At 55.0% G+C, this 26431-nt stretch overlaps 11 protein-coding genes across 11 annotated transcripts; 5 read left to right on the top strand and 6 right to left on the bottom strand.

Moving 5' to 3' along the window:
* Positions 1-454: 454 nt before the first annotated feature.
* On the bottom strand, positions 455-1063 carry PG998_001496 (uncharacterized protein; the record flags this gene model as incomplete). Its single annotated transcript, XM_066868314.1, has 1 exon — positions 455-1063. The coding sequence occupies one exon, from the start codon at positions 1061-1063 to the stop codon at positions 455-457; it is 609 nt and encodes a 202-aa protein (XP_066736729.1).
* Positions 1064-3468: 2405 nt separating this feature from the next.
* On the top strand, positions 3469-3696 carry PG998_001495 (uncharacterized protein; the record flags this gene model as incomplete). Its single annotated transcript, XM_066868313.1, has 1 exon — positions 3469-3696. One exon carries the CDS (start codon positions 3469-3471, stop codon positions 3694-3696), a length of 228 nt encoding a protein of 75 aa, XP_066736728.1.
* Positions 3697-3727: 31 nt separating this feature from the next.
* PG998_001494 (uncharacterized protein) lies at positions 3728-4816 on the top strand (the record flags this gene model as incomplete). Its single annotated transcript, XM_066868312.1, has 1 exon — positions 3728-4816. One exon carries the CDS (start codon positions 3728-3730, stop codon positions 4814-4816), a length of 1089 nt encoding a protein of 362 aa, XP_066736727.1.
* A 1524-nt stretch (positions 4817-6340) lies between these two features.
* PG998_001493 (uncharacterized protein) lies at positions 6341-7273 on the top strand (the record flags this gene model as incomplete). The annotated part of the gene is made up of 2 exons (XM_066868311.1): positions 6341-6918; positions 6988-7273. The coding sequence occupies 2 exons, from the start codon at positions 6341-6343 to the stop codon at positions 7271-7273; spliced, it is 864 nt and encodes a 287-aa protein (XP_066736726.1).
* Positions 7274-9798: 2525 nt separating this feature from the next.
* PG998_001492 (CORD and CS domain-containing protein) lies at positions 9799-10903 on the bottom strand (the record flags this gene model as incomplete). Its single annotated transcript, XM_066868310.1, has 2 exons — positions 9799-10691; positions 10798-10903. 2 exons carry the CDS (start codon positions 10901-10903, stop codon positions 9799-9801), a joined length of 999 nt encoding a protein of 332 aa, XP_066736725.1.
* Positions 10904-11319: 416 nt separating this feature from the next.
* On the top strand, positions 11320-11714 carry PG998_001491 (uncharacterized protein; the record flags this gene model as incomplete). Its single annotated transcript, XM_066868309.1, has 2 exons — positions 11320-11520; positions 11589-11714. 2 exons carry the CDS (start codon positions 11320-11322, stop codon positions 11712-11714), a joined length of 327 nt encoding a protein of 108 aa, XP_066736724.1.
* An 8-nt stretch (positions 11715-11722) lies between these two features.
* PG998_001490 (2-4-dihydroxyhept-2-ene-1-7-dioic acid aldolase) lies at positions 11723-12454 on the bottom strand (the record flags this gene model as incomplete). The annotated part of the gene is made up of 2 exons (XM_066868308.1): positions 11723-12207; positions 12370-12454. 2 exons carry the CDS (start codon positions 12452-12454, stop codon positions 11723-11725), a joined length of 570 nt encoding a protein of 189 aa, XP_066736723.1.
* A 1544-nt stretch (positions 12455-13998) lies between these two features.
* On the bottom strand, positions 13999-15777 carry PG998_001489 (uncharacterized protein; the record flags this gene model as incomplete). Its single annotated transcript, XM_066868307.1, has 4 exons — positions 13999-15084; positions 15186-15395; positions 15458-15486; positions 15555-15777. The coding sequence occupies 4 exons, from the start codon at positions 15775-15777 to the stop codon at positions 13999-14001; spliced, it is 1548 nt and encodes a 515-aa protein (XP_066736722.1).
* A 2222-nt stretch (positions 15778-17999) lies between these two features.
* On the bottom strand, positions 18000-18356 carry PG998_001488 (uncharacterized protein; the record flags this gene model as incomplete). The annotated part of the gene is made up of 1 exon (XM_066868306.1): positions 18000-18356. One exon carries the CDS (start codon positions 18354-18356, stop codon positions 18000-18002), a length of 357 nt encoding a protein of 118 aa, XP_066736721.1.
* A 560-nt stretch (positions 18357-18916) lies between these two features.
* PG998_001487 (Molybdenum cofactor sulfurase) lies at positions 18917-23739 on the bottom strand (the record flags this gene model as incomplete). The annotated part of the gene is made up of 3 exons (XM_066868305.1): positions 18917-20443; positions 21226-23609; positions 23664-23739. 3 exons carry the CDS (start codon positions 23737-23739, stop codon positions 18917-18919), a joined length of 3987 nt encoding a protein of 1328 aa, XP_066736720.1.
* A 698-nt stretch (positions 23740-24437) lies between these two features.
* On the top strand, positions 24438-26352 carry PG998_001486 (Cell division control protein 18; the record flags this gene model as incomplete). The annotated part of the gene is made up of 2 exons (XM_066868304.1): positions 24438-24486; positions 24548-26352. 2 exons carry the CDS (start codon positions 24438-24440, stop codon positions 26350-26352), a joined length of 1854 nt encoding a protein of 617 aa, XP_066736719.1.
* Positions 26353-26431: the final 79 nt, after the last annotated feature.

Below are 26431 nucleotides of genomic sequence, written 5' to 3'. Positions count from 1 at the left end.
CTTCATGGCCGCAAATTGATAAATTGCCTTTAACGTCGACTTCTGAAACAGCAGTAATATTGTCGATTGACGCCACCAGTCAGCAGTTGGGAACCGGTAGTATCATATTCATTCTCATTGATCTTGAATGCTTATCTATGATCCCACTCATTGCCTTGCTCACTGTCAGTTCCTATTGCTGAGGGTTTTGGCCAATCTCCATACGTCTGTCTCAATGGGCTGTGAAGCAGCAGATCGATGTACTGGGGCAGAGCTCTAACTACTGAAACAACATATACTTTGTTCGATTGGCGCAGATCTCCATGACCGCAATCTTGGAACATATGCTGTTCTAGTTTCTCTTCGTCTTGGTCCCCCTTCTCCACAGCTTCAGACCCAAACCTTCGGTTTTGCTTCTCTTCCTCGACGCCATATCTGTATCAAGGATCCCGTGAATCTTGCGGTCACTACCTTTCTAGAGTACGCTCAAGTCCAACGGAACGCTGCTACCTCGACCAGCTCGATATTTCTTGGGGCCGCCCTGGAAAGGCCGCGGCTTGGGCAGCGTGGCCTCGTCGACGAACCTCCAGCGACTGTCGGTGATGATGATGCGCTCTCCCCCTTGTCCCCGAGGCGTGGCGGTCCCGCTCCCACCCGTGCCAGCTGTTGTGTTGGACCGTGTAGGCGAGGGGCTCTTGTTCCCGTTGTGTGAAAGCGTGTATGATGACGGGTCGAGCAGCGAAGTCCGCAGGTTGGAGGGCGCACGTGACCGGCTCGGAGGGGCAGGAGGTGAAGGGGCTGACGATGGGGGTGGCGGCGGAGGTGCGGGCGGGGCCCCTACCGGTGATGAAGAGCGCCCAGCACGTATGGCTGCCTGGAGGGCAACGTTTGGTGCCGGCGCATTGCTTGCTGGCGGTGGCGGCGGTCTGGGAGCTGCGCTGGGGGGTGGCGGCGGCAGTAATGGTGCGGTCGACAACGGCGGCGGAGGTGCTGGTGCACCAGGCAAAGGAGGCGCGGCTGAAGGTTTCCGCGATGTCGGCAGCGGCGGGGGTTTCTTGCCGATTGGCGGCGGGGGCCCTTTCATGGATGCCGAGGACATGGGCCGAGGTTGGTCACTGGGCGTTTTTCGGAGGCTGGCAACTGATGGGATCGTAGGTACTGTGCGCCCCGGTATGGCCGGCGCAGCGCCTGGCGGGGGCCTCGGCGCCGTTGGCGGTTTGGGAGCACTACTCCTGCTCGATGATGACTCGGAGTCCGATATGAATGAAGAACCTGAGTCGGCTGGGGACTGTATATTAGCTGCAAGAACCCACCTCTGCGGGGTTTCAACGTCTTTGGCTCACCTCCTGTGTCTATCCCGCCCCGTTTCTTCAGTTTCGGCATGCCTCCTGCGAACAAGCCACCCAGTTGTGGTGCCGCGTCGACAGGTGCGGAAGCTGGGACATCGCGCCCGGCTTGGTCACTGTTGTTCCTAGCTCTGTTACCTCCAGGCACTGGGGGAGCACCGCCCGGGACTGGAGGCGCACCCCCGACGACAGGAGCACCGCCTCCTGCTGGTTTTGCTACGACCGGCGCCGATCGGTCGTTCGTTACGGCTTTTTTTGAGAGCCCTCCCCTTTGTGATGTCGGTGAGAAGAGCGCCCTACGGAGAAGTTTATGTCAGCCAACCCGCTCGCCTTGCAGTTCGGAGAGTGTTGTTGGGCAGCATACTCGGCCGGCGCCAGACACTGCTTTTCTCGAAGGCAAGCCCCCTGGCGGAGGAGGAGGCGGCGGACCTCCCGCACCTGGAGGTGGCGGCGGCGGCGGAGGAGGTGGAGGCATGTCGAAGGCGACAACGTTTGTTGTCTAAGAAGAGTCGGCGGAGGACGGGTGCCAGTGCCGCTGTGGGCGGCTTTTCGAATTGGTGTGTGTATGTATGTATGTATGTATAACGCGGTTTGGGCTACTGACTACCGGGAGGCCAAAACGAGTGGGGTCAAAACTCAAGGACGGGTATAAAAAAACACAAAGGATGAGGTAGCGAGACTACAATATGGACTGCCTGTAATGGGTCGTGGTTGGTAGAACGAATAAAAGACTGCAGATCAACGACTTGCTACAAATGCGTCATCCAGCGAATCGAGGCCTGACGTTGCGGCGGGATGGTTTGCAATTGCAGCCTGGCCAATCCGAGCGTCAGCCTTGGTCTGTTACGTACCTTCCCTTACGTGTTGCGAGTTGCGGCTGTGCACCAGGGCGGTGAGTACAGGAGTACATGCGCCTGGTGGAAGTGGTCTATTTACTGGGCCCGTGGGGGATGGCGCCGGCAGACCGGGTGCAAAGTACAGGGGGGAGGGAGGAGGGAGGGCTGAGGCTGTATGCACACTCGACGAAGAAATACCACCCATGAGGAGTACCCTGCCGGTGCGGGTTTGACCTGGCTGTCTACCTACCTATCTATCTATATATATATATGGGGTCACCCTCGTCTTGCCGGCCGCGGCGTTCCTTGTTGTTACGGCCGACCCGATGCGCAAGAAACACAAGAAACACAGGGTGAACAAGTACATACTAATAGACCAGGAATCAAAGACAACGCGTACAGCGCGGATTGGCTGTAGACGGCCATCCCAGTGAGACATGGCGACATGGCGGCATGGCGGGACTTCCGGGGCAGTCTCCGCCATCGTGTTTCGATAGCCAAACACCGGCACACCCGTTTCACGTCATCGTATCTGGGGACGAGCAATACGCATGGCCCAAGCCAGTGTCAATCCAGTCTGAAGTCAAAGGCGTTTCCTCGACGAGCTTACTAGTCATGAGCACCCGGGGACGACGTGGTTTGCGCCAAGAGAGCCCAAGTCGCTGAGCCGCCATACTAACTTTATTGCTTCGTGCCCAAAAACAACCGTCATCGCGATGACTGCGACTGACGCCCGCGGGCTTGGCCCGAACTTGGCAATCTACGTGAGGTTTGCTTTTGAGCTTAGTGGGAAACGGTATTCATCCTCCCAGCCTCCCCATGCGAATTAGCAGCAGGGCGGGGTGCTCTTGTATCCACCACTTCCTTGGAGTCTATCGATCAGTTGTAAAGCGTTGTCAATAACGACATGGAACTGTGTTTGTGACGGTAAATGACGATCTGTATATTCAGCAAGCAGCGAGATCTGTAGATGAATGAGCACGTTACCGTCCTATTGGCCGCTACCCCTGTTGACGAAAGGATAAAATATTGGGCGATCTCACTGCGCTAAAGTCCAGTGGGCAAAGGTGGGACAACGAAATTCGGAGCAAAAAGGAAGCATCGATCCACCCGCGACCCAAGGCGCGCTCACCCCCCCAAGCACCAATCTAATGCCGGCGACGTCAACGTCAAGCTCCAGGTCTGTTCCTACTCAGTAATCAACCGACCCATCGTCTACCGACCGGCGCAAGTCGCACATTCATGCGACACGTATTCACCCGAGCCAAGACGAATTGCAGGAGCTCCTGTCAGAGAAAGAGAGGACAATGCCTCGACCCCTCCAAATCTGCCAGCTATGCGACGCTGTTGCGACCCGTCGCCTGAGAACGAGCAACGCGGTCTTCACTGCACCCAGCCGCGTCAACTCTCGAGGGATTCTGTTTGGAGCCAACCGCAGCGTCGCGACGAGGGCGGACACACCGGCTAACCCGTCATGGCGAGCTGCTGCCGTCCCCAAAAAGCCCGAAGGGCACCAAGACGACCCTCGCGTCTGAGTCAAATACAAACTCTGCTCGACTTGGCAACATGAAAATATCGATAAACCCGGGTGCATCTAGAGCGGAGCTGTCATCCTTCGGCAACATGATGGCATATCTGGAAAAGAACAAAGTCAAGATTACTGAGCACGACATCAGAATACCCGCCGAGACCGACGTAAGTGCAGCCTTGCAAGCTTGCCGCGATGTGGCAGACTTCATCACGGACGAATCAGTTCAACCCCAGATTAGTCACATGGTGAACGAAGTGGACTCGACTGCTGCCAACCTGCTCTCGCTGGGTGGAAAGGAGCGCAAGTCGGGCGCCCCAGTACCGTCCGCCCGCTCCTCCAGTACAGACGCTGGGGACGGAAACATCTCCACACAAGTCCGTCAAATGATCGACAAGATATCAGATACGGCCTACGCAACAATAGCCCATCCAACCGTTTTCATTACGCCAAGCCTGCTACGGCAGTATGTCGAAGTTCAGGCCGTCCTGGGCAAATCTGAGACTCTTCCCAAAGCTTTCCAACTCTATGTTTCTAAACCTGTGCCAAATGAGGTTTCTGGCTCCATCAACTACGCTCAGCAGAATTCCAACAAGGCCTCCAATGCAATAGACTCTGAGGTAATCGAAACAGCGCTTGACACGGCGGTGGAGGCCAAAAATCTAGATGCCGCAGTGGGCATCATTGAAAACAGCTACACTACCCCGGCTTTTATCCGGGCCAAGTTGCTTCGAAGGGCCCTGGTTCCTAGTGCTGCGTTTGCCGCGACCCCCCTCGCAGCATATGGCTTGGCGTCCAATTTCTCCATCTTGCAGAATGCCATGGACCCAGCCATGGCTACCAAAGTAGCCTTTGTCGGCATTCTGGCCTACGTGGGCTTCACCGCGTCCATTGGAATCGTGGCCGTAGCTACTGCTAACGATCAAATGAGACGCGTCACCTGGGCTCCGGGAATCCCCCTGCGTATGCGCTGGGTCAGGGAAGAAGAAAGGGCGGCGCTGGACAAGGTGGCCTGTGCTTGGGGGTTTCAAGAGAAATGGCGTCAAGGTGAAGAGGAGGGCGCTGAGTGGGATGCCCTCCGTGAGTATATCGGGCAAAGGGCATGGTCCTTGACAGGACCGAGTTAATGGAGGGAATGGAGTAGCCCGGGTTCCGAGGCGGCAAGCGGCCAAAGAAGAAGAAAAGGACCCCGAGGCTTAGAATATGTCTATTCGGGTCCTAGTCCCGTCACCTGAAGTTAGCAGAGTATGAGTCGATTTGAGTCGAATCGCGCCGTGGCTGAGTCAAGCCTAGTTCAGTCCGGTTCGGCCCAATCGGGATTTTGCCTACCGGGCTGATGTCTACTGTTGTATAGCTAAGGCCGGGTAGGTCCCTGTGTTAGGTAATCTCTCTGAGCCTGATTGTGGCTGGAGAGAGCCTGTTCTTTGCCTGCTCTGCTACTGCCTGCAGGGCTATCTACTCAAACAACTACCCAATACGACTGTCAATGCGCTGACCTGCCCGAGTGTAGCGACTTCTCGCCATCTAGTCAGGAGATGTTTGACATCTAGGCGTATAGCCACATGGAATTTTTTGGGTTTCAATGTATACCTGCCGCAGACCTGATTGGCCTGCGTTAGGCGAGTGACGTACCTGAAAGGCACGTCTAATGTACGCATCGCCACAAGGATCTGGCGGATCCACCAGGATGGAATCGGGCAAGCGAGGGCTCCCAGGGAAAAGTATGCAATGCTACTTCTCTCAGGAGTCGGGTAGAGATCTCTTGGCGCTGCTTGCATACTACAACTAGCGGCGGCATCCCATCTACGCCAAGACAAGGATCAGCAGCGTTGTCCCACTCATCCTCAGCCGCCAAGCAACGATATGTCAAGTCTGAAAGGGGATAATGTCACACAGTCGGTAATCCGAACCTAATCTACCCTGACCTTGTCCACGACCTGCCGCCAACACCATCAGATGCGGCTATCCACTTGGCAGCTTGGAGCGGGCGCCTGGGCGTTTGGTCCGGGCAAGCCACCGGCTCCCTTGGGGCCCTTCTGCCTGCCCTTTCTTCTCGCTTCGTATACAGTTTGATGAGTGAGCAGGAAATCCACTGTAAGGTTTCACTCAGCCAAGGGTCCATGTAGATAGGAAGAGGCTCCAGGTTCTGCGGCTACAGGCCTGCTCAACCACAGCGCCAAGAACGCCCACGTGAACGATATGAACCGAGTACTTGTCGTTCTGTGTCCCCGTCACTGGTAGGACGAGCATCCTCCTAGCTCGGGGATCTCCCCTCGTACTATATACTTAAGCCCGTATCCTCACGCCTTCTCCGGTTGTTTCTAGGTCTATATCCTATGTTCTAGAAGGTGTTGAACCAGCAGTAAACGGTTTTTCAACGACTTACTTGCTTGTATTCGCTTGTCAAATCTACTCTATTGCCGTCGTAAACAACATTGCTGCCCACCACTTCCCCCTTCACCCAACAGAAACAGCATGGCTGGCCACGGCGGTTTCCAACCTTTCGATCCAGGCCGATGTAACCACTACGCCAAATTCGCCTCGCGACTCGACAGGGTCCATTTCGAAGGCCTGTATTGGCTCATGTTCGTGCTCGTGATATTGTTCCTGTTCCTTTCGTCCTGGATCTATCAATGGTATGTTAGCCCAAAATGTGCCCTGGTAATTATCCCGCTGGTATACATACGATAGGAGAACACGCCATTCCGTTGTTTATTTTCGCTGCCCAGGTTTCCGGTGCTAATGGTACCCTATTCAGGACGATGTGGTACAAAGAAAAGGCCGATTTCGACGTCGAAGTGTTTCGGCAGAAATTGAAACGAGCCCTGGTGGCTACCCTCTTCATATTTCTGGTATCTGCCGCCGTCATCGTCATCGAAACCTTCTGCCTTCTGGCTTTACAATTCTGCGATGGGGAAGATCTTATGTCGTTGTATTGGTCCACGTGGACCATGATGCAAGTGGGCTCCCAGATAGCCATAGGCGGCGTCGTGCTGGCACTTTGGCATTCCCTTTGCAACGTGAAGCATCCTATATGGGCCCTCGCAATGGGCACGCCGGTCCTGGTCGTCGCCGGCCTCGGCCATGTTATCTCCCTCTGCCTCCACAAGATGTACAAGAAGGCCAAAGCGAAGCATAAGGCGCGCAGCACCCGTTCCATTTCTGTCAGCGAGGGGTCTGACACGGAGAAGGTCGCCAAGGAAGAGAGGGCCGCCGAAGAAGGAGAGAAGTAAGTTTTGATCACCAATATCATGTGCCAACAGACCTACCAGTGCCAGTGACTAATGATCTATTACAGCGTTGGCGGGCTAACGCTCAACGAAGACACCGACGGGAAAAGGTCTTCGTACAGGAACTCCCAACGCCCCAGCCTTCTTAGCACTATTGGTGGCGAGGAGCGCTTCTTCTTCGAAATAGACGTGGGGGCCGGCAACTCTGAAGTAATTCGACAGTGGCCCAGCTTTGTGAGTATGAGCGAAGGCCGCGCTCTAATACAAGCTGTCCTCATGCGGCCCGGTACCGATTCATACCTCGACGCGGCCCGCCCTTGGTCACCGCAGAGTCGAAAGGGGTTACTGGGTTAAGCGGTTGTGTTTTCGGGTTCGAATTTTATCTTTTGAAGACGGCGTCCGGGTTTGGTTCTCCAGCGTTCTTTTTACTTGACCACTTGTCCCTCGATTTTGAAGGTGTTCGGGTACCAGGGCAGCGCCTATTTGGAAAACCCATTGGATTTCGAGATCGAATTACAGCGGCCGACCCTTTTCATTCGCTTCTTGCCTACTTGAAATGTTCGCGGGGAGCTCAAGTCTTTGTTTCCGAGAGCACCCTGACGGTCGGAATAGCATGAGTGATGACTATTCACTTTCCTATCATCATGACTGACGAGACATATGGCATTTACTTGGAGCGTTGTACCGCCACATGGCTCATCCGAGTCCATTACGGCGTGGGAAGGCATGGTTTAGCCCGGTTATTTTTATTTATTTAGCATACCTATTACACCTGTCCCGCCTAGCGAGAGCGTCGAATGTGCGGAAGGTCATTCATATCGAGGATAGAAGGGACAGCGCGCAAGATGAAGACAATGTGCAGGGCGTAATCAATCAATCCGTACTATTACATACTCCTCGTTTGTCCAATGCTACTTCTGTGTTGTGAGACCGTCCAGACCAACCCAACAACTAACTTGCAGTCAGGTAGCGAATAAGGGGCGAAAAAACATCAATCGCCCGCCATCTACTCCTCTGCCTGAAAGAATGACCGAGCCAACCATAGCGAAAATCTCTTCACCACAGCCGCATGGAAAGCAATCTCGCAAGATTGTGGAAAAGGAACGCACGCACCTTGGAAGGGACCAATAAGTCGTCGCTCCAATACCACGGGTATATCAGCATGTATCCGCCATATGTTTGTGAGGCGTAGGTGCTGTGCTGCACGACTTAGGACATTCTCGCCTTGTTTTCGTTGTCTCGTCCCAACTCACCAGCCGCGCAACGCCTCCCGGATTCCATATAGAGGCCCAATCGATTCTAGACCGGCCCAAAACCCTATGCGATTCTATACGGGACTTGATATATACCCCTTCACATTAGCCCATCACCAGACTAATATTGATTTACAGCCTCGATTGGAGCCTGACTGTGATGGTTTTGTCCCGCTGCCCTCTTCAACTCGGGGACTACAGCCTGCTTCTCCCCGGATGAGATGATAACCGCATGGCGGGACTGCCAACGTGCCCGTGCGTATGGACGCTTGCTCTTGGGTAGACATTATCATCACCCGGAGGGGGGAGAGCTTATCGTCGTCGCCATGAGCAAGAGTGGAAAGGCGGCCTTGGCGACTCACTTACACAGCTCCTCTAGGAATCTTGGCGGTGCAAGCGCAATTTAAGTAATCCAGAATCTAGAATCGCATCACGATAAAGATGTGCCGATGACGAAACGCCTCCCCTCCGTCTTGTCTCGATCCCTCTCTTCCCTCCTATGTGGGTGAGACACAGCAACGCCATCGTCATCCGCACATGCTCAGCAAGTACGCAAGGTGCATAATCTTCTCACACCTCCTCGGTGTGGGAGTTATGGTTGGCCGGTCCGCACGCACTGTGATAGTTACTTTGCTTGAGTAATGCCGCTTCCGCGCTGTACAACGTAATGGCCAAAAAAGGAAGCACGAACGTAATCCTCGGTAGTGGTTTATGGAAGCCAAGAGAGCCTCTTTCACCCTTAGTTATTTCTTTTTCTTCCTTGGCCAAGGGACTAAGAGATAAGACGCATCAAACAATGGGGAAATTATCCCAAGCGGAAGTGAGGTGAGAGATGTTGGACGAAAGATAACTGATAACCATGCTACACAAGCTTGAGACAGCTGGACAGACAGCGCGGACGAGAGCGCCAACGAGAGCGCCATAGATGCAGGCCAAGAGCCCAGACCTTCCGTCACTGCCGGCCGACGGGATGCAACGACGGAACGTCCCACAGGAATCCCCCTTCCTTTTCCCGTCCAACAGCTCCAAGTCAAAATGCTTACACGGACTTGAGAGCCGCACGTCGCAGTGTCAAGCGGGTCCCCACTTTATTCATTGCAGCATGGGCGACTGGCGATGGCTTCTTCTCAACCGTCTCCTTTCTACATTTTCCCATGAGCAGAGAAACCCTGGTGCAAACTCGCCGATGGATTGGATTCATGACCATCCGGAAGCTACAGACTAATAGACACGCTATCTATCTCTCATGTGCACTGCCTCAAAAGGATATGACGATCGTCGCCGTGGCGTGGGATATCATCCGCTAGCTATTCGATGACCGCTTTGTAGTTTGTAGCCCGATAGTTGGGCTGCCTTGACCGCAGCCAAGTCGCCCTCTTTCAGCAGCTGGCAGCTTCAGAGCCTACACGTCCTATGGGAAGGAGGCCCAAGATCTGCAACGACCCAACACCCAGAAGGTCCAAGACGCTAGTTTGTTGCACAAGCAGCATCCCAAGACCCGCCAAGGCGGCTCCAGGCGTTGGTTTCGTTGGTCATGCGGTGTGCTCTCTTCCCTTCGGACGAAGCGCTTGCGAGTTTTCTAAAATATTTTATGCAGCAATCCACTTCATCGTTCCAATACATTGGTTACACTCGCCCGGCGCGGCCAATCTGCAATATCTCGCCTGTGGTCCGCTCATCGCTGCGGAGAACAGGCCAGCTTGCCCCGTCGGCCTTGCACAGACTGACCTCGAGCTTGGTGCCCAGGATCTTGAAGGTGCTCTTGGCAGTGTCGATCGTGCCAAAGAGCGGAACCGTAGTCTTGTACCTCTTGGGCGCCGCGTCGCTCGTGATCAGGTCTAGCACTAAGCCTTTCTCCTCGAAGCCGACCGCCGCCGCGTCTTTGTCGATCTTCTTGAGGAAGAAGGATGCTATGACCGTGGTGGGGGTTTGATAGAAATCGTGTCGCACCGTCTCCAATAACTCCTCGCCGCCAGATTGGGTTTGTCCACTGCTGCCACCGCCCTTTTTCTTGTCCTGGCCGGAGCCGATGAATAGATGACGAGGGGATGTCTTGCAGCCCTCGAGTTTCATGAATTGGTCGAATTCTAGTACGCGTCGTTTGCAGCAGCTATAACCTTTGCTGCCCTCATGGAAAATGGGAAAGCCCGGGTGGTGAACACATTGCTCTTCATCCGACCGGGTCTGGCCCTTCTTGTACGTAGCGTGGCAGCCCTTGCGTCTGCATTCTTTGCCGTCGGGGATATCGAGAGACGGCTCATCGTCTTCGGACTCGGGTGGCGGGGGCGGGGCAGTCGGTGCCGGCTGGGGCGCAAGCGGAGCCCGTGTGGGCAGATCTGTAGGGACCTCGGACAGCTTGGAGGCGAGAGACTGGGATGCGGCGTCGGCGGGAACTTCCTCGGCCGTCTTCTTCTCTATCTCGGGCGGCAGATCGGTAGTGCTGTGCTTGCCTTGGGTGCAAGGCGGTATCTCCAAGAATTCGTCAAAGGTCAGGACCCTGGGCTTGCAGCATTTCCATCCTAGCGGACCGATGGTATAAGTCTCCGTACTCGGTGCAAGGGGAAAGCAAAGCAATAGGGCCATCAAGGTTCGCAATTGGCATTGGCCGCAGCCGCTTCCACTCACCTTTCTGCCCTTCATGGAAAACGGGCGGGCCGGGATGGTAATTGCAGACCTCCTCGGGGTCGGAATATAGCTTGCCACAGCCCTTGTGGACGCACTTTTCGGCCATGTTGGTGTCCTTGAAATGAGTGCTGACTGCTTGGCTGCCAACTCCGATGCCAAAAAGCTAAGGATGACTCAAGTTCGTGGTAGAAGATAGCGATCTGTCGCGGTTCGTGAGAGATGGGATGTAAGGAATGCAGTAGAAACAACAATATTGGTTGAATATTGGAGGGGCAGCCTCACCGCCTGCCAGGAATGGTCGCTTGCAGGGCTGGGCGATGACGCTCTTGCGACAAGTTGGCGACAAGGGTCAAGCTGACAATCGGTTTTCTATCGTCGTAACGAGCGGAATCCCTTCCGGCCGGTCGGGGGCGAGTTCCACCTTTTGAGAAGCCTCAATCGCCAGTCAGTCCCAGTCCCAGTCCAAGTCCAAGGCACAACACCACATGACATTACCTTTACATCTGCACCCCTCACGACAGCATGCGCGCCACTGCCAGATTGTTTCGACACGCGTGTCGCATCACCTTGTTCACGCGGGAGAATTGTGGCCTCTGCACCCAGGCCAGGTCCGTTCTCTCCAATGTTTGGGATGCTCGCCCCTTCGAGTATAAAGAGGTCGACATCATAAAAGACGAATCGGTTCCCCGCTGGAGAGACCTGTACGAGTTCGATGTTCCGGTGGTACGTAGCGCCATCGACACCATCACGAACTAACACGCCACCCAAATACTAAAACTCCCGGGGTGCAGATCCACGTGAGCAAGGCTACGGCATCCGAGGAACACCCCACATCGGCCTCCAAGGCGTTGAAACTTATGCATAGGTTCACTGTCGACGACGTGAAAGCGAAGATGGATGCTGCCGAGGCGGCTTAAGCTCGCTATTAATCAAGACCCCGAGCCGAGTTCAGAGATGCGGACATGGTGTGCTGCAACGCAGTCGAATCCAGTGCCACGCTGATCATATCAAACCCTTTGTCGGCATACTTCTTCGCCTGTGCTCCACTCGTAGCAAAGAAGGCAGCTTTCTTTCCAGCTCCATGTGCTACTTCGAGAATACGGTCAATGGCCTCTATCAGGCCAGGTTGCATCACACCATCAAGAATAGGCAGCCCAATGTTGTTGCCCAAGTCAAATGGCCCAACGAAGAGCAGGTCGATGCCTGGCACAGCAGCAATTTCCTCCATGTTTTCGAGCGCTTCCTTCGTCTCGATCTGCACCATGGTGAGCAGAGAGTCGTTGGCGGTCTGGAGATATTCCGTCATGGTTGGAATCGGCGTGAAGCGTTCCATTGCAAAAGGGGACCCGAGGCCGCGCTGGCCCACTGGCGGGAATTTCGCCGCTGCCACAATCTTCCTAGCCTCTTCAGCTGATCGCAGCAATGGTGTCAGAATCTGCGCCCCCTGTCAGTCATGGTTTTGCACTTGGTTGGGTTCTTGACTGACCCCATGTGCCCCCGCGTCCAGTGCACCTAGAAGTCGCTCGGCGTTAGACGGCAAGGTTCGCACGTTTGGCTCGTGGTTGGACTTACGCTTGATCATCCAGCCTTGCATGTCTGGTAGTCTCACCACGGGACTGACTCCACAGCCCGCGATGGCCGGCACGGCTTCATGCATTGCAGCATCTGAGTATCCCCTATTAGTCACATTGTATACGAAAACCATGAGACTGTGGCCGCAAGAAACATATCATGCTTGGCTTACCGTCAATATTCCCATGCTCGCAATCGACCATAACCCAGTCAATGCCAGGAGAGCGCGCCAAGGTCCTCGAGATGTTCGAGCCTGGAAAGGTTTGCCATAGCCCCAACGAAGCCCCGTTGCTCTTGGCTAGGGCCTCCCTCAACTTGCAACCCTGAAGCATGTTGCTGAAATCTCGTGCTTGAAACCAGCTGAATGGGGCTTGTGAGGATAACCTTTGGCTTGGTGACAGCAAGCGCTGCGATCGTAGTATACGGGAGTTCATAGGTAAGGTCTGGCCGGCATTGCGGGTGTCTTATTTCTCCTCATGACGAACCGGCAATGCCATGTCTCCTCATTGAGGCTCGGGGCAATGATCTCCGCAGCCCGGACGCATCGACAAGAATGGCAACCCCCCACGTTGGGATGACCCTTGGCATCTGTTATTCCCCCGCAAGTGGCAAGTGGGGGAGAGCACCGGGCTCCAGGGATAGGAATACCGCTGCTATTATCTTGACCGACCGGATGAAACACACGAGTCGTCCGTATAAAATTTCACCACAAAACAACTCTTGTTTCACTGCGGGCCCCCCACATGGAAGAAGGCCCCTGTCTCGCCGTTCCAATGCAGGCAACTTCGGGCTATCTCCTGTTTGTTATAGTTCCCTGGGACCCAGAGCCTACATATCTGATGTGCACTTATTGGATGCTGATATATGGCATCAAGTGCGAGGATGACTCCGATAATGGCTTATATCGTGGTCGCCCTGGGGGCGTCTCCGATGAGCGAGGGTTCCATGTTTGCTTGTGGCTGCGCAGACCCCAACCCATGCGGGTGATTCTCAGCGAGCACATGAACCGGGTCGCTTCCATATTCATATGCTACGATTGTTGCGACTTGCCTGGTCAGGGGCTTGCAATATCCTGCCTCTTGGCGCCCGAGAGGCTGCCAGAACGTTATGTCCTGAAAGCTGTCAGATCGTATTCGATATGGCGATGCGTTGTTGCGGGAATGGTAGGGGAAAGCCCAGCTCCAGGCACATGTTTCTCATCATCTGCAGCTTATCGGCGTTATTGGCTTAGATGCACTCGTGGGCCCACCATCATCACTGTCGTTCTGGTGGTGGACCAATGGCCTGCTATTGGTTATAGCCCTACGCCTTGTCAGTCACACGGATGGTTGGCAATCGATGAAGACAACTGTGACACCGAGGGAGGGCAAATGTATGGAGTGTCTTGCGAACCTATTCCAGAGGTCATACTCGTCAATCCCCATCAAATATATCATCTTACACTACTCGGTCCAGTAGAAACAAGGGGTATAGAAGCCAGTCGAAACAAAGAAACAAAGAAATAAACACCAGGCACCTTCATGGTATACAAAAAACGACACTTGGGCCGAACGCTCTTCATACACGTAACCACACCTATCCATGGCACCAACAACATCCTCTGCACCCCTTTAACTGGATACCTCCCCTTTACCCCTTCGATGGCAGACACCATGCATGCAGGTGTCTGCCGGTGAAGTAGGGAACCAGGCAGTCGCGCCACGCCAAGTCGTTGGCCGTGGTGCGGTCGAGCCGCAAGTCAAAGTTATGGAGCATGGTCGAGAGCAGGATGTACATCTCACACCACGCGAGGTTCGATCCGGGGCAGCTGCGCGGGCCACGGCTGAAGGCGACGAACCATTGGTCGAGGCCTTCCCTTTGTTCTTTCGGCTGCAGAAGCCACCGATCCGGGTCGAAGTGCTCCGGGTTCGCGAATAGGGCTTCGTTGTGATGCACGTGGTAGATGGACATGCCGACGGTGGTACCCGCCGGCACGCCGCGGCCGGCGATGACGGCACCCTCTGCGGGCGTGACGCGGTACAACGGCGAGGCGATACCGGGCGCCATGCGCAGAGACTCCTTGATGGTCGCGGTGAGCAAGGGCAAGGTCTCGAGGGCCTCGAGGGAGGGCGGGGCGCCTTCCGCCGGGGCGTTCGGCCACACGGTGCGGATCTCGGCGAGGAGGCGCTCGTGCAGCACCGGGCTGCTCAGGATGTGGAAGAGGCCGAACATGGTCGGGTCGGCGACGGTGTGGGTCGCCTCGAACATGAGCGTGTTGGCCTCGTCGAACAGCACAGCCTCGCGCGAGGCCGTATGCGCGTGCATGTGCTGCGCCTCCGGGTCGTGGTAGAGGAGGCGGTGGTAGACGGTGGGGTGTGGCTTGGCCTTGAGGATTTCGGGGTGCGTGATGACATTGGCCACCTGCCGGCGCAGCATCTCCTGCGTCCGCGGTAGGCCGACCATGTCGGGGTAGAGGCGACCGACGAACCAAGGGGGCAGGGACAGCGCGACTTTGCGTAAGAGTGGGAAGTGCTTCATGACGGCGAAGCCCGGGAGCGCCGCGTCCATGGCCACCAGCAGCGGCGCCCGGAAGTCGGGGGCGTCCAGGGCGTCCAGAGAGGTGCCGAAGCAGAAGTCCGTGGCGGCGTCAAGCGCTACGCACCGGAACGCCATGAGGAGATCCGAGGACTTGCCCTCACTGTTACGCTTCTGCAGGACCTGGACAAGGTGGTCCACCTATATAATACACGTTCTTATAAGCCACAATGCTTTTTCACGGAGATGAGAGGAAGGGGGTATGGTTAGACGAAAGGAAGGGAATGGGACTGGAGACGAACCTTTCGTCGCACCAAGCCTTGGAGACTCAGAACAGACCGACGTGAGAAGAGGGCGCCGAGGATGGCCTTCCTCTGTTTGGCCTCCTCATACGGGATCAGGCAAACCGTGGAATGGTCTGCTCCCACAGACTCGTACTGGACACGATCCTTGTCCCACCGCGCTGCCGGATTGTAGATATCGTGATAGGCTTTGGCGGAGGAGAAGTTAAGCTAGTTTGTGGTGGTCTTGGTCAGCCAGTCGTAACTGTAAGATGATAAGGGTCATCATATACCTCATTTGGCCTTATCCGCACCACGTCGCCTGTATTCGCCAGTATGGTCAGTCGCCGCCACCGCCCGGAATTCCCGGGTGTCCATGGAACAACATACCATATTGCTGGTGCAACTTCTGGAGAAGATGTGCAGGAGACTCCTGCCGGACCACCTCCATATACAGCTTCCACCCGTTGCTGGCCCGAGCCGCCAACGGGCCGGGGAACTTCCTTAGCGGATGGAAGTAGACATTATACACAGCTGTCAGAAGGCAGTAGGTCGCCCAGCCCAGTAGGCACACCTTAAGTAGGGTGACGACGTTCGCCAGCTCCAGCAACATGTTTGCAAGCGTGTTTTCCCCCAGACACGAAGTAATACTGTAGTTGAGAACGAGGCGAACAAGAAGAAATAAAAGAACGCCAGTGCAGAAGGATTGCTTACTAGATCCGGGGGAACCAGATCATAAGGCAGACGTAGGGTTGAAATATATATGTATACTCACACACATACTTGTGATAACCGTACCAACGACAATGCTAGGCAGATGATTTTCTTGCGCCCCCCGTAAGACTTAGCAGTTGTCTGTCCACCGGGACAGGCCGAGCCACCACGGGAGAGCAGCCTTTCGGGATAGAGAACTAACTGCGCTCCAGGTGCATCGGGAGGGATCCGACTTCCATTGGTCATGCTAAGCACCAGTGGACAAGCAACCGAATCCTTCGACACGGGTGGCATCACAAGTATACACGGCCACGGTCCTCGTATCCAGCCAGCGTTTCGGTATAGGTACCAACCGACCATGGCCCATACAGCAACCCTCGATATCCGCTAGCATCCCCAAGGCGCAAGGTCCAATGACCCGTCTTCAAATACCCAGAGCCCTCAAGGGGGTTTCTTTCTCTCGGTTTCTGATTTCGAGCTGGTCATCCGTCTATTTACAAATGCCCCTCACCCCCCGTCAGCACTAGCGAGGCTTCGACACCAGCATCATCGCCATCATTGCACACTCCCCGTGTTTGCTTCATCAGGCAGCATGTTTGCGACAGCTATCTCGGAAAGTACCATACATCGACACGGGCACCGCCTGGACCAGGATTTGGAAGACACAGAGCACTGGAACATTACTGGTTCACCCTGCGATGCGTCAGACGTTGGGTGACTGACTGACTGGCTGGACCTGACTGTGTTGACCCAATCACCAGGCACAATGCGTCCCGTCAGCTGCCTGGCCAAGCAATTACCCCAAACAGGAACATGGTTAAATATGCCCACCTCTGCAGTTGGTCACTCACGTCGCACACCCGATCAGAGATGGTTGCAGATACGCTTCATCGTCGCTGAAGCCCGAGCAACGTCGAGCTGCAAACCCGACGCACTCATAGGGTCCCGGCTGAACGGCTCACGAATCAAACATCGCCCTACGGCTGACAAGGGGGTGTGGGTTTTAGGCGGTTGGGGGGCAGGGGTCGTACAATGTCAGCAAGCAGGCAAGCAAACACGTTTTCTTTCTCCGGCCAAGTAGTGCAGTCAGGCTGCAAGTCATCTTCAATAATAGGTACCGTGGTGCTACGCGCCCAGGTTCTTGGAGCCCCGAGTAAACAGGGCTGGGCACAAGGGGTGTGCAGCCTCAGGGGCGAAGCCCACGTTTTCTTTTCTTGCTCGAATTAGCAGCAGCCAGTCAGCCCAGCACCCGGTGAGTATTGCAGCCAATACGCCGGGTTCGAGCTGAGCAATCTTAGGCTACCCTATGGCTAAACTTGGAACAGGTTGGGGCACATGAGCTCGTAATTCGGGACCGTGAGGAGATAGGAGCTAAGTGTCCCTCGCTGATTTGCTAGACCCCGGACAAGCAGGCCGCAATGTCGCAATTCAGTTCGTGCATATAATTGATATGCGCCAGAACGAGATCAAGCAGCTCTCAGCTAGCATATTGGAGCGCAGAGGCACAAAGGGGATGTTTTCTCGACCGGGCCAGCCCGCCGCCAACAACACCCGGAGGCAGCCGGGTAGGGCTGAGGTAGCACTGGGGTTTGGTTGGTCGGCAACGACGCCCTGGCCGAAACACACGACGGGGTGCAGATACAGATACCCGACAGGGTCCTGTGATGACGGATTTCAGCCCTTTGATATCAGCCACCAGCCTAACCTGATGGTACAGCCCCTGCGCCAAGTCCGATGGCTACCACTGCCGGATGATATATGCCACATACATTGACGGTCGAATCGAAGTTAACCTCACGTATCTCCAGTCACTCTTCGCCCGTGGTACAGTTGTTGGCTTGAGCAGCTAATGCTATTAGGTAAGCTGACGGAACATACTATGCGTTAAGGTAGATTGTGCGGTAGACATAGATAAAAGGCCGCCAAATTATGAATCGAGCAGAGCACCATCATCCAAGCCACACCAAGCTGCTGAAGTATCGGAAGACGAGCCGCCAATTTCTTTAAATACAGGAGGAGGTAGGATCCATGGCCCACCTACAAACACCTACACGATACAGGGACACTTTGGGCGCCAAGCCACGTATGGCATGGCTCGAGAAGGTGAAAGGTGATAGGAGTTTATGATGTCGGTCTCGCGCGTCTGTTCCGGCCACCTTTCGTCCCGGGAGCGCCGAACCGACTATCCAGGAATTGAGCTCGTAGCCTTCGAATCTCGTCTGCGTCAGCCTTCGAGGTAAATCCAGGACCACTCCGCCTGTCGTTGTCGTCGTTTGTCTTTGGACTAGAAGTCGCCATAGGTGCTTCATCTTGGCAAGGAGAAGAGTGGGATGGCGTATGATGTGGATTCACCGAGGCAGGACCCTGAGCATCGCCGGCCGCCCGGCGTTCCGAGACTAGCTTGGTCGGGGCGGGTGATGCGGGCGCCCTTGTGCTCGGGAAAAAGCTCTGGAAGAAGGCAGAGATTGTGCTGCCCATTGTTGCTTCGGGACACCAAGTAACAAGGCGTTGGTTGGTACAGATCGATGGTTGCGAGAGCAAATGTTTCTCGCGGGCGCCAGGTAGGGCGAGGCTGCGAATGCGATGAAAAACAGGGTTGACGGAACAAAAGTCCTTCGTCTGGAATGTACGCAGAGAAGTGCGGGCGAAATGGACGAAATAAATCGGCTGAACTGACCGAGCGACGGTTGGTTTTGTGTTGACGGTGGCTTAGGCGGCGCAGCGACCCACGAACGAAGGAGGAAATTGAGCCTACTTATGGCCCCCACGGCATCGTCCGCGTCCTTGATCCAGGCAGACGTGTCTGCCTGGCGGCCCAGATTGGAATGCGAGGACAATACACCGCCCGATACACCGCCGATGACTTCGCACACCGGTCCTCAGGCGCCATCGTGTCCGGCAGGTCTTGATAGTAAAGGCCCTGCTATTTTGAACTTCCGACATCTATAATTGTCCGGAGCATCATCTCTTGGGGGTTGCTTACGCTCCAGATACGCACAGAAGTCGTGCATTTCTTAGCTTTAGATATGATTTAGCCCTCAGTCGACTTGGGGTACAGGTAGATCCAGCAGATCCATCAGCATCGGCGGAGATGGTGAGGCCACAGCCCTCTCCACGAAGGCCAGTAGTACTTGCGCAGTATCATCATCGGAAGAGGCCGCCTCTCCTGTGGGAGACGAATCAATTGAGTTGAACATCCGCGTGAGCACCTCGATGTGCGACAGGACTTGCTCGCTTTCCCGGTCAGGGTCTTTTGCTCCGCCTTCAGATAAATCGGCACCCCAAATGTCCGAAGGGATAATGTCGCCCTCATGCAGGGCAACCATGACTGGCCATTGTAATCGAGGCCACCATTCCTCGTCGTCGGGGTCGAAGAACGAGACAATGCCCATGACTTCGCGACGGGCGACACCTTTCAACCACCACACCCCACTGTCCAGAACCTTTAGCAGTCCAAAGAAAGTGGCAAGGATGACCAAGGCACGAGGCCGCTTCGCCTGCAGGAGTTCGACGTAGCGTTTGGAGACGGTGGCTAGAAACACCATGGGCGCGCCGGTGCGCGGCACTTTGTGGGCCCAATTCAGGACTGCAACCGCGTGTTGGTAGGCCTGGCGGGTCAGCGTGCGCGAATTCGAGTCCGGCTCGAGGAGGTCGAGTTCTTGTTCGAGCCCGTCCAGGAGGTGTCCAAAGAAACTGGACTTGGTTGCGCTGAGGTTGAGGTTGAGGGAGGGCTGAGACTGGATGATTGGGATCACGATGCCGCTAGTACGCAACCACTGCCAGCTCGAAGCCACAATCGTCTTGACGCCCTGAAACGCATGGAACCACGAGATGGGCAAGACGTAGCCGTCCGTCCGTTCCCGGACGTCGCCGCCATCGTCCCGAGTGAATATGCGCGAGGCGGTAGACTGAAAAGCGATGAGGGCTGCAGTCAGGAACAAAGCCTCGGCGTTCGATTGGTTGATGCCCTTGCTCAGCGCGGCACTGTACTCGGACAGGCTGGCGGCCATGTATTGGTGGCTCGCGCGAATGAGCTCACGGTCGTTGGGGGACTTGAGACGGAGGTGCAGGGCCGACACGGCAAGGAGCCCATCCGCCAGGAAGCTGGCACCAGAAAAGGCGAGGTGCGGAACCGTATCCCGCCAAACCGCCTCGATGTCCGGATTTTGGAGAGACAGTGTTTTGGAGGTGATGGTGGTATAGTTATGCAAGAGCCTCAGCTCCATCATTCGATTGTTCTGCGAGGTTTGGCTGATTGGCGGGGTATCGGGATTTCGGTATAGAGCCATCGGCCTAGGCTGTAGTAGCGGACTCGCATGCCGTGAAGAGGAAGGGATGGAAATGGGGATGTCGGGAAAGCTGGGGGAGGCTGCGGTCGTGAAGATGGGCGAAGACGTAGCCAAGCTGGAGAGGACGGGAGACAGGCCGGTGGAGGGATCAGGGGAAGCAGCCGAGGTGGCAGGTGTATCTGGCACCAGCAAAGACTCGGCAATGTCGGGGTTCTCAAAGTCGCAAAGAACGCCGTGCTTGAGGCAGTTGCCGCAGCGTGGGTGTATCTCGTCGCACTATAGCAGAGACGGTCAGCATGATGTGCGGACGGCAGCATGATGGTGGTTCCAGAGTGGTGTTGGGAGGTGCAGGTGACGTGCTTTGATCTTGCGACTCTTGCACCGGCGGCAACCTCTCCTGGACTTCTTGTGCGACCTCCGTGGAGGCATTGTCTGACGGTGTGTTGTCTTTCGTTGGTGGACTTGTCGATGTCTCTCCTACCGCTCCGTTTCGGAAGTTGACCTGCGATCCATTCAAAGGCGGGCTGCGGGCGGAGCCGATATGCCCATGTCAAGCTAATAGGCAACGGCACGGGACAGCGCAGCGCATGTACAAGCAGTAGCAGGTGGCGAGGACAGTCGGTTTGACTGATGGTTCGAGAGGTCAAGTAAGTAATTAAGTAGGGGCCGGTCACCGTTCACGCGGCGGTTCAGCGGTATTCAATTCAGTATTATTGCATGCATTAGCAATCCAATCACGCATAAACCAAATCCCAAACTGGGCGTTTCCCCGTTTCTGTATCTACCACCCACCACCTACATACTTGTACACCCAGGGGATCTTCGGCGCTAGAAGCAACCCGGACGCGTGGATGCGCGGCGACTAGACTGCATTGGGTTCGGTTCGTCTTCGCATTCCATTCATCCCATCCCACAGTGGCAGTCGCATGTTTCGAAAAAGCAAAGTCGGAATAGCACATCGGATACTACTCCCTGCCCGTTTCCACGATTCAGCATCACAGCAATTCGTACTCGCACTCCAAACATGTCGATTATCTAATCTAACAATCAACCGATACCTTGTCACCAGCCCTTATCGTTGGGACCTGGGCGGTAAAAGCCGAAGCTTCGTTGGCAGAAGCAGCGTAGCACATGTGTGTGCCGAAGAAGATCTTGCCGTTGAATCTTCTGGTTTTGCTTAGCGTCGCGAACGGCTCTTCGCTTTTGGCTGCCGTATCTTGATGGATGCAGACCATGTGGCATCTGCGGCAGGATCCCAACATCTGGAACCGATGATTCCCTATCGTCAAAGCAGACCAGTGATCCTCCGTGTAAGCGAACACGTCATCTTCCTGGCCAGCTGAGTCTAGAACAACATTGGCTCGGAAAACGTTGGCAGAGACCTCTCTACCGCCTCGTCTCCTGATCTCCGTGTTCAATACTCTGAGGCTGGCTGTGTTGATGACAAGGAACGGGCTCTCGTTCGAGAGCAGCATCCGTCGTTGGTCAACCTCTGAGTCGGAGTCTGGTGGTGTACTGATCTCTGCTGGAAAGGCACCGGGTACTTGACGTCTCGTTTTGCGATATCCCACTTGGTGTTGTTGAAGCTGTGCCTTGACATGGCGCACACTCTGGCCTTCGCCGCCTGAGGGGAACCGAGCCAGAAGACACGGTACTCCAAGGATTTCGGAGAAGTACTTATTGATTGTGGCGGACGCGCACGTACGCGCAACGATCTCCTCGCCACATACCCGCGAGGTGCGCCATTTGGAGAAGTCGCAAAGACCGAAGTAGGCCGGTTCGGATGACAAAGGTATTGAGATTTGTGCCGGCAGATGTGGTGGTGTTTCGCCAATATAGGATACCTCTAGAACACCTTTCTCAAGATTAATGCACGGGCGTAAAAGAGCCATACGTGGATAGCGTTTCTGACTCAAGGCTTGACTGGTGCCTTGATGAAGTAGGCACCATTCTCGATCCCATGCTAGGCCTTCCGGCTTAACTTCCCATGATTGCCCTTCTGGGATTTGGAAGCCACCGCAACTCTTAATGGGGAATACCGTGATACTGGCTACCACGAGATCTGTTACCGCTGTCGACCCTGCCCCCGTCCTATGTCCGGGTCGGTTAAAGGTTGATCCATCTGAGGAGCAATAGAACTCGCGAATAAAAGCCACGAATCTGTCCACGTCCGAGACCGTACTCATAGCTCCAAAGCTTACACGAATGGTACCAGTAGGCTTTCCCCCAAACATATCATTGTCACTTCCACATCTAAATCCAGAAGAGAAATTCCTCTTCATCTCCCATGGTTTGAGATCCAGGGCGGCCGCGACACCCCCTGGATTACAAAGCCCACCTGTTCGTATGTGGAATCCTTTGAGAACCGCCGTTTTCTCAAACTCAGTCAAGCTGACCCAAGCACCAGCTTCATCCTTGAGATTGAATGTCACGACGGGGCCAGAAACCACCGCTTCGGCACTGCGCTTGACTGCCGGAGAGTAAATCTCGCAGACATGCCGCCCATTGGCATGTCGCATACTGTCGAGCGTGTCGTGCATCCGTTGTGCTAAATAGGACGTGTGCAGTGAGATGTCAGCCATAGAGCCAAAAAGACGATGATGAACGCCCAGTGCAATTCCCAGTGCCACTATACTGTGGATTGGTAATGTGCCATCTTCAAGAGCTTCATGTAGACTTTCGCGTTTAGTAGCATGCCACTGCTCCCCCACGCAGACGACCATATCAACGGTGCCACCTCCAAAGTACCTTCGATGCTGGAAAATAGGCATGGCATCCTTCCGGACTACCAAGGCCCCCAGATCTGGGAAGCCAAACATCTTGTAAAAGCTAAGGACTGTAAAGTCGGGGGCGCTTTTTTGGTCTCCCAGGTAGAGCGGGGAGGTTGTCACATAGGCGGCAGCATCAAGTAACGTATAAAGCCCAAAGGGAGGATCGTTCCGAAGCCGCAGCCTATGAGGCCAATCGAGTGGAAGCCGCTCTCCATCCATATTGGATTGTGCAGGGTACCCGAATAATACAGGGGCTTCAGCTGATGTTATGTCACCTGGGAGAGGGGCGCCATCGACCCAATCCTGCACCGTTTCGGTATCGACACAGCGACTGGCTTTGGACTCTTGCCGAGCTCCTACCAAACTGGTGTGACAGGCTTGGTGATACAGGAAAGAGAAGCCGCCAGGCGCGGATCGCAGAGCTTCTGCCACTAGTTTAATCCCCGCAGTAGCATTTGCAACAAAGACGACGTCGAATTCTGTAGGATCGGCATTGAGCAATTGCAAGACCTGCACTCGAACGTCGTCGATGCGAGCCATGGACAACTGCGAAGAGCTGCTTGCAGAGTGCGGGTTCCCAAAGAGGTTCATGGTCATGTCCGCAGCAAACTCGTCAATGAGGGACTTTGCGTACAAGGTGGTCCCAGCATGATCGAGATAAACACTGCCATCTACAGAGACGAATCAGTCTGGCGCACACGACGGGATGAGGATATGCTATTCACCTGCCAGCATAGGATATTCCTTTTCGCGAAATGCTTCGATACGACCATTGTAGGCCGATGCGTCGTAGTCTGCCATCCTTATTACCCTGGAGTGTGAGAAGAATTACCTCCCAGCCACGTCGGACTTTGTGCAGCAACCATACTGTGAGGTAAGATTGGAACAGCAACTACTCAATGCAATATATCATGGCCTACCCAGATGAGGATGAAGTGAGGAGTGGCGACGTCGGAGCTGGCTGGAATGATAAGAGAAGTGGATTCTAGCACTGCAAACAAGCAGTAAGCCGAGCCGGCCGGTTGACCGCGGTTGAGGTTAGGAGGTCCAGCTTCTACTGGTCTACTGGTCTAGCTGGTCCAGCTACCAGCTACGGAGATCGCCCTGTTCCATGTACTGTGTGTGCCTAGTGTGCTACTGATCGAAAAGCCTGGAGCCTGGACCCTAGAAGTGGCGCGTCTACAGTCTACAGAGCTGCACGTGCTGGCTGACAGGGGGGGCGGTTTAGCGTGCGACGCGGGTCGGCAGGGGAGAAGGGGAAAAACCACTTTAGTTCTACGCGTTGATCGCGAAAAACCCGAGACCTGGACGCGCTGAAGCGCGCCCTCCCTTTTTTACTTAACAGAACACTAGCTCGCATCTTGGAACATCGACATCCAGCAGTACTCCGTACAAGCAGCTTCCCTTAACTCAGAATACTCCCTTCCATCTTCTGCTTCCGTTCTTCCTGCTCCATTGTCCTTGGATATTCACTTGCACACTTCCTCCTCGCAGAAACCATGGCACGTAGTGTACTTGGAAAGAGGACTCGAGCCTCCAGAGAGCCTGGTATGTGCAGTTGGCAATCGCGCGTTGCACCACCTGTTACTGACATGAAATGCATGCATAGAAGTCGAGCTTACCCCAAAGAGACTCACGCGCCAGACTCGTAGCTCCCGGATCAACGACGAGAATGCAGACCCTACGACAGTCTGCATTGCCGAAGACTCGCGTGACACGAAATCAGCAGGAGTGGAGGAAATCACAGAGGAGTCTCTCTCGAGAACCCCTTCCGCAAACGCGAACGAGGCCCCTCGTCCACCCGCAGAGAGCACGAAAAGCCGAAAGAGCGACTGCAATCCTCTTACCCCAAGCACGCCTCGATTCCGCGATGCATTTGCTAAAGCGCCTGTTACACCTCGTCACCGTGTAATGTCTGTGGCCAAATTTTCCAAACGGCTTACTCCCCAAACGCCTTCCACGCCAACATCACAGCAAACAGTCTACCACCATGCGCGCCAACTATTCTCCCGCAGCTCTGATCCGGGCCAGTTGGTGGGAAGGGACGACGAGCGCAGCCAGCTTAAGGAATTCATCGGGCGATGCTCGTCAGCTGAGCCAAGTGGGTGCATCTATGTTAGCGGGCCTCCAGGCACCGGCAAGAGTGCAATGGTCAACGAGACCACCCAAGAGGCGGTGGCTTCTCACGGCGTCAAGAAGGCCTACATCAACTGCATGAGCATCAAATCTTCAAAGGACCTGTATGCGACTCTTCTGGATCTACTCTGCGATGAAACCGATGCTACAGAGACAGACGCGGCCGCCACACTTCAGAAACTCTTCGTGTCCCGCAAGAAAGCTTCTGACGTCTATCTGATTGTCCTGGATGAAATCGATCATATCCTGACGCTGGACTTGGAAAGCCTGTATCGAGTTTTCGAGTGGTCGATGGGCAAGAACTCGCGCCTTATGTTGGTTGGGATTGCCAATGCGCTGGATCTCACGGATCGATTCCTGCCCCGACTCAAGTCACGGAACCTAAAGCCTGAACTTCTTCCATTTCTTCCATACACAGCACTTCAGATTAAAACCATCATCACGGCACGGCTGAAGTCTTTGGTGCCAGAGGGAGCCCCACTGCCCTTCATTCATCCAGCTGCGATTGAGCTATGTTCGCGCAAGGTATCGAGCCAGACGGGTGATCTGCGCAAAGCATTCGAGATTTGCCGCCGAGCCATAGATCTTGTGGAGATGGAGACGAAGCAGAAACTCGAATCGGATATTAGGGAGAAGATCCTCCTTGCCTCCCCCTCCCGTAAGGTTCTGGGAGAGAACATCAACTTTGCGTCACCATCTAAAAAGAGCCATGCGGAATCTTTGCTTGCCTCGTTGAAGGAACTCTCTGTGGAAACAGCTCCCCGAGTCAGCATCTCACATCTCAACAAGATAACGGCAGCTGCGTTCAGCAACGGAACCAGCCAGCGACTCAAGACCCTCAATCTCCAGCAGAAGGCAGCATTATGCTCCTTGACTGTTCTGGAAAAGCGTAACCGAGCCTCCAAGGCGTCCATCTTAACGACTCCGTCCAAGCAGCATGTCACCGCTCCTAGCATCAAGACATTGTACGACGCATACTGTCTTTTATGCACACAGGATTCCGTGCTTCATCCCCTCTCCAGCTCTGAGTTCCGGGAAGTCATGGGGAGTTTAGAAACACTGTCGCTAGTGAGCGCCGTGGATGGCAAGACGGGATCATTCATCGGATCACAAACCCCGAGCAAGAGAGGGAAGAAGGCGGGATTCGGTGCCAGCGCTGGGCTTGCCGACGAGAAACGGGTGGCTAGCTGTGTTGGCGAGAAGGAGATGGAGCAGGCAGTGGAGGGTATTGGTGCCGGCATTTTGCAAAGAATTTTGAGCGGAGAGGCGCTGAACTAGATTTGACGGCTTGGGTATGGTGTCTTCAGCACGGCGTTTTGGCTAGTTTCTGTCATTCAAGCATGGCGGGAGTTTACAC

This window comes from Apiospora kogelbergensis, assembly GCF_038363985.1.
Source record: "Apiospora kogelbergensis strain CBS 113332 chromosome Unknown utg000001l_segment0_segment0, whole genome shotgun sequence".
Lineage (NCBI taxonomy): Eukaryota > Fungi > Ascomycota > Sordariomycetes > Amphisphaeriales > Apiosporaceae > Apiospora > Apiospora kogelbergensis.
This window is presented reverse-complemented; position numbering and strand designations above follow the sequence as displayed.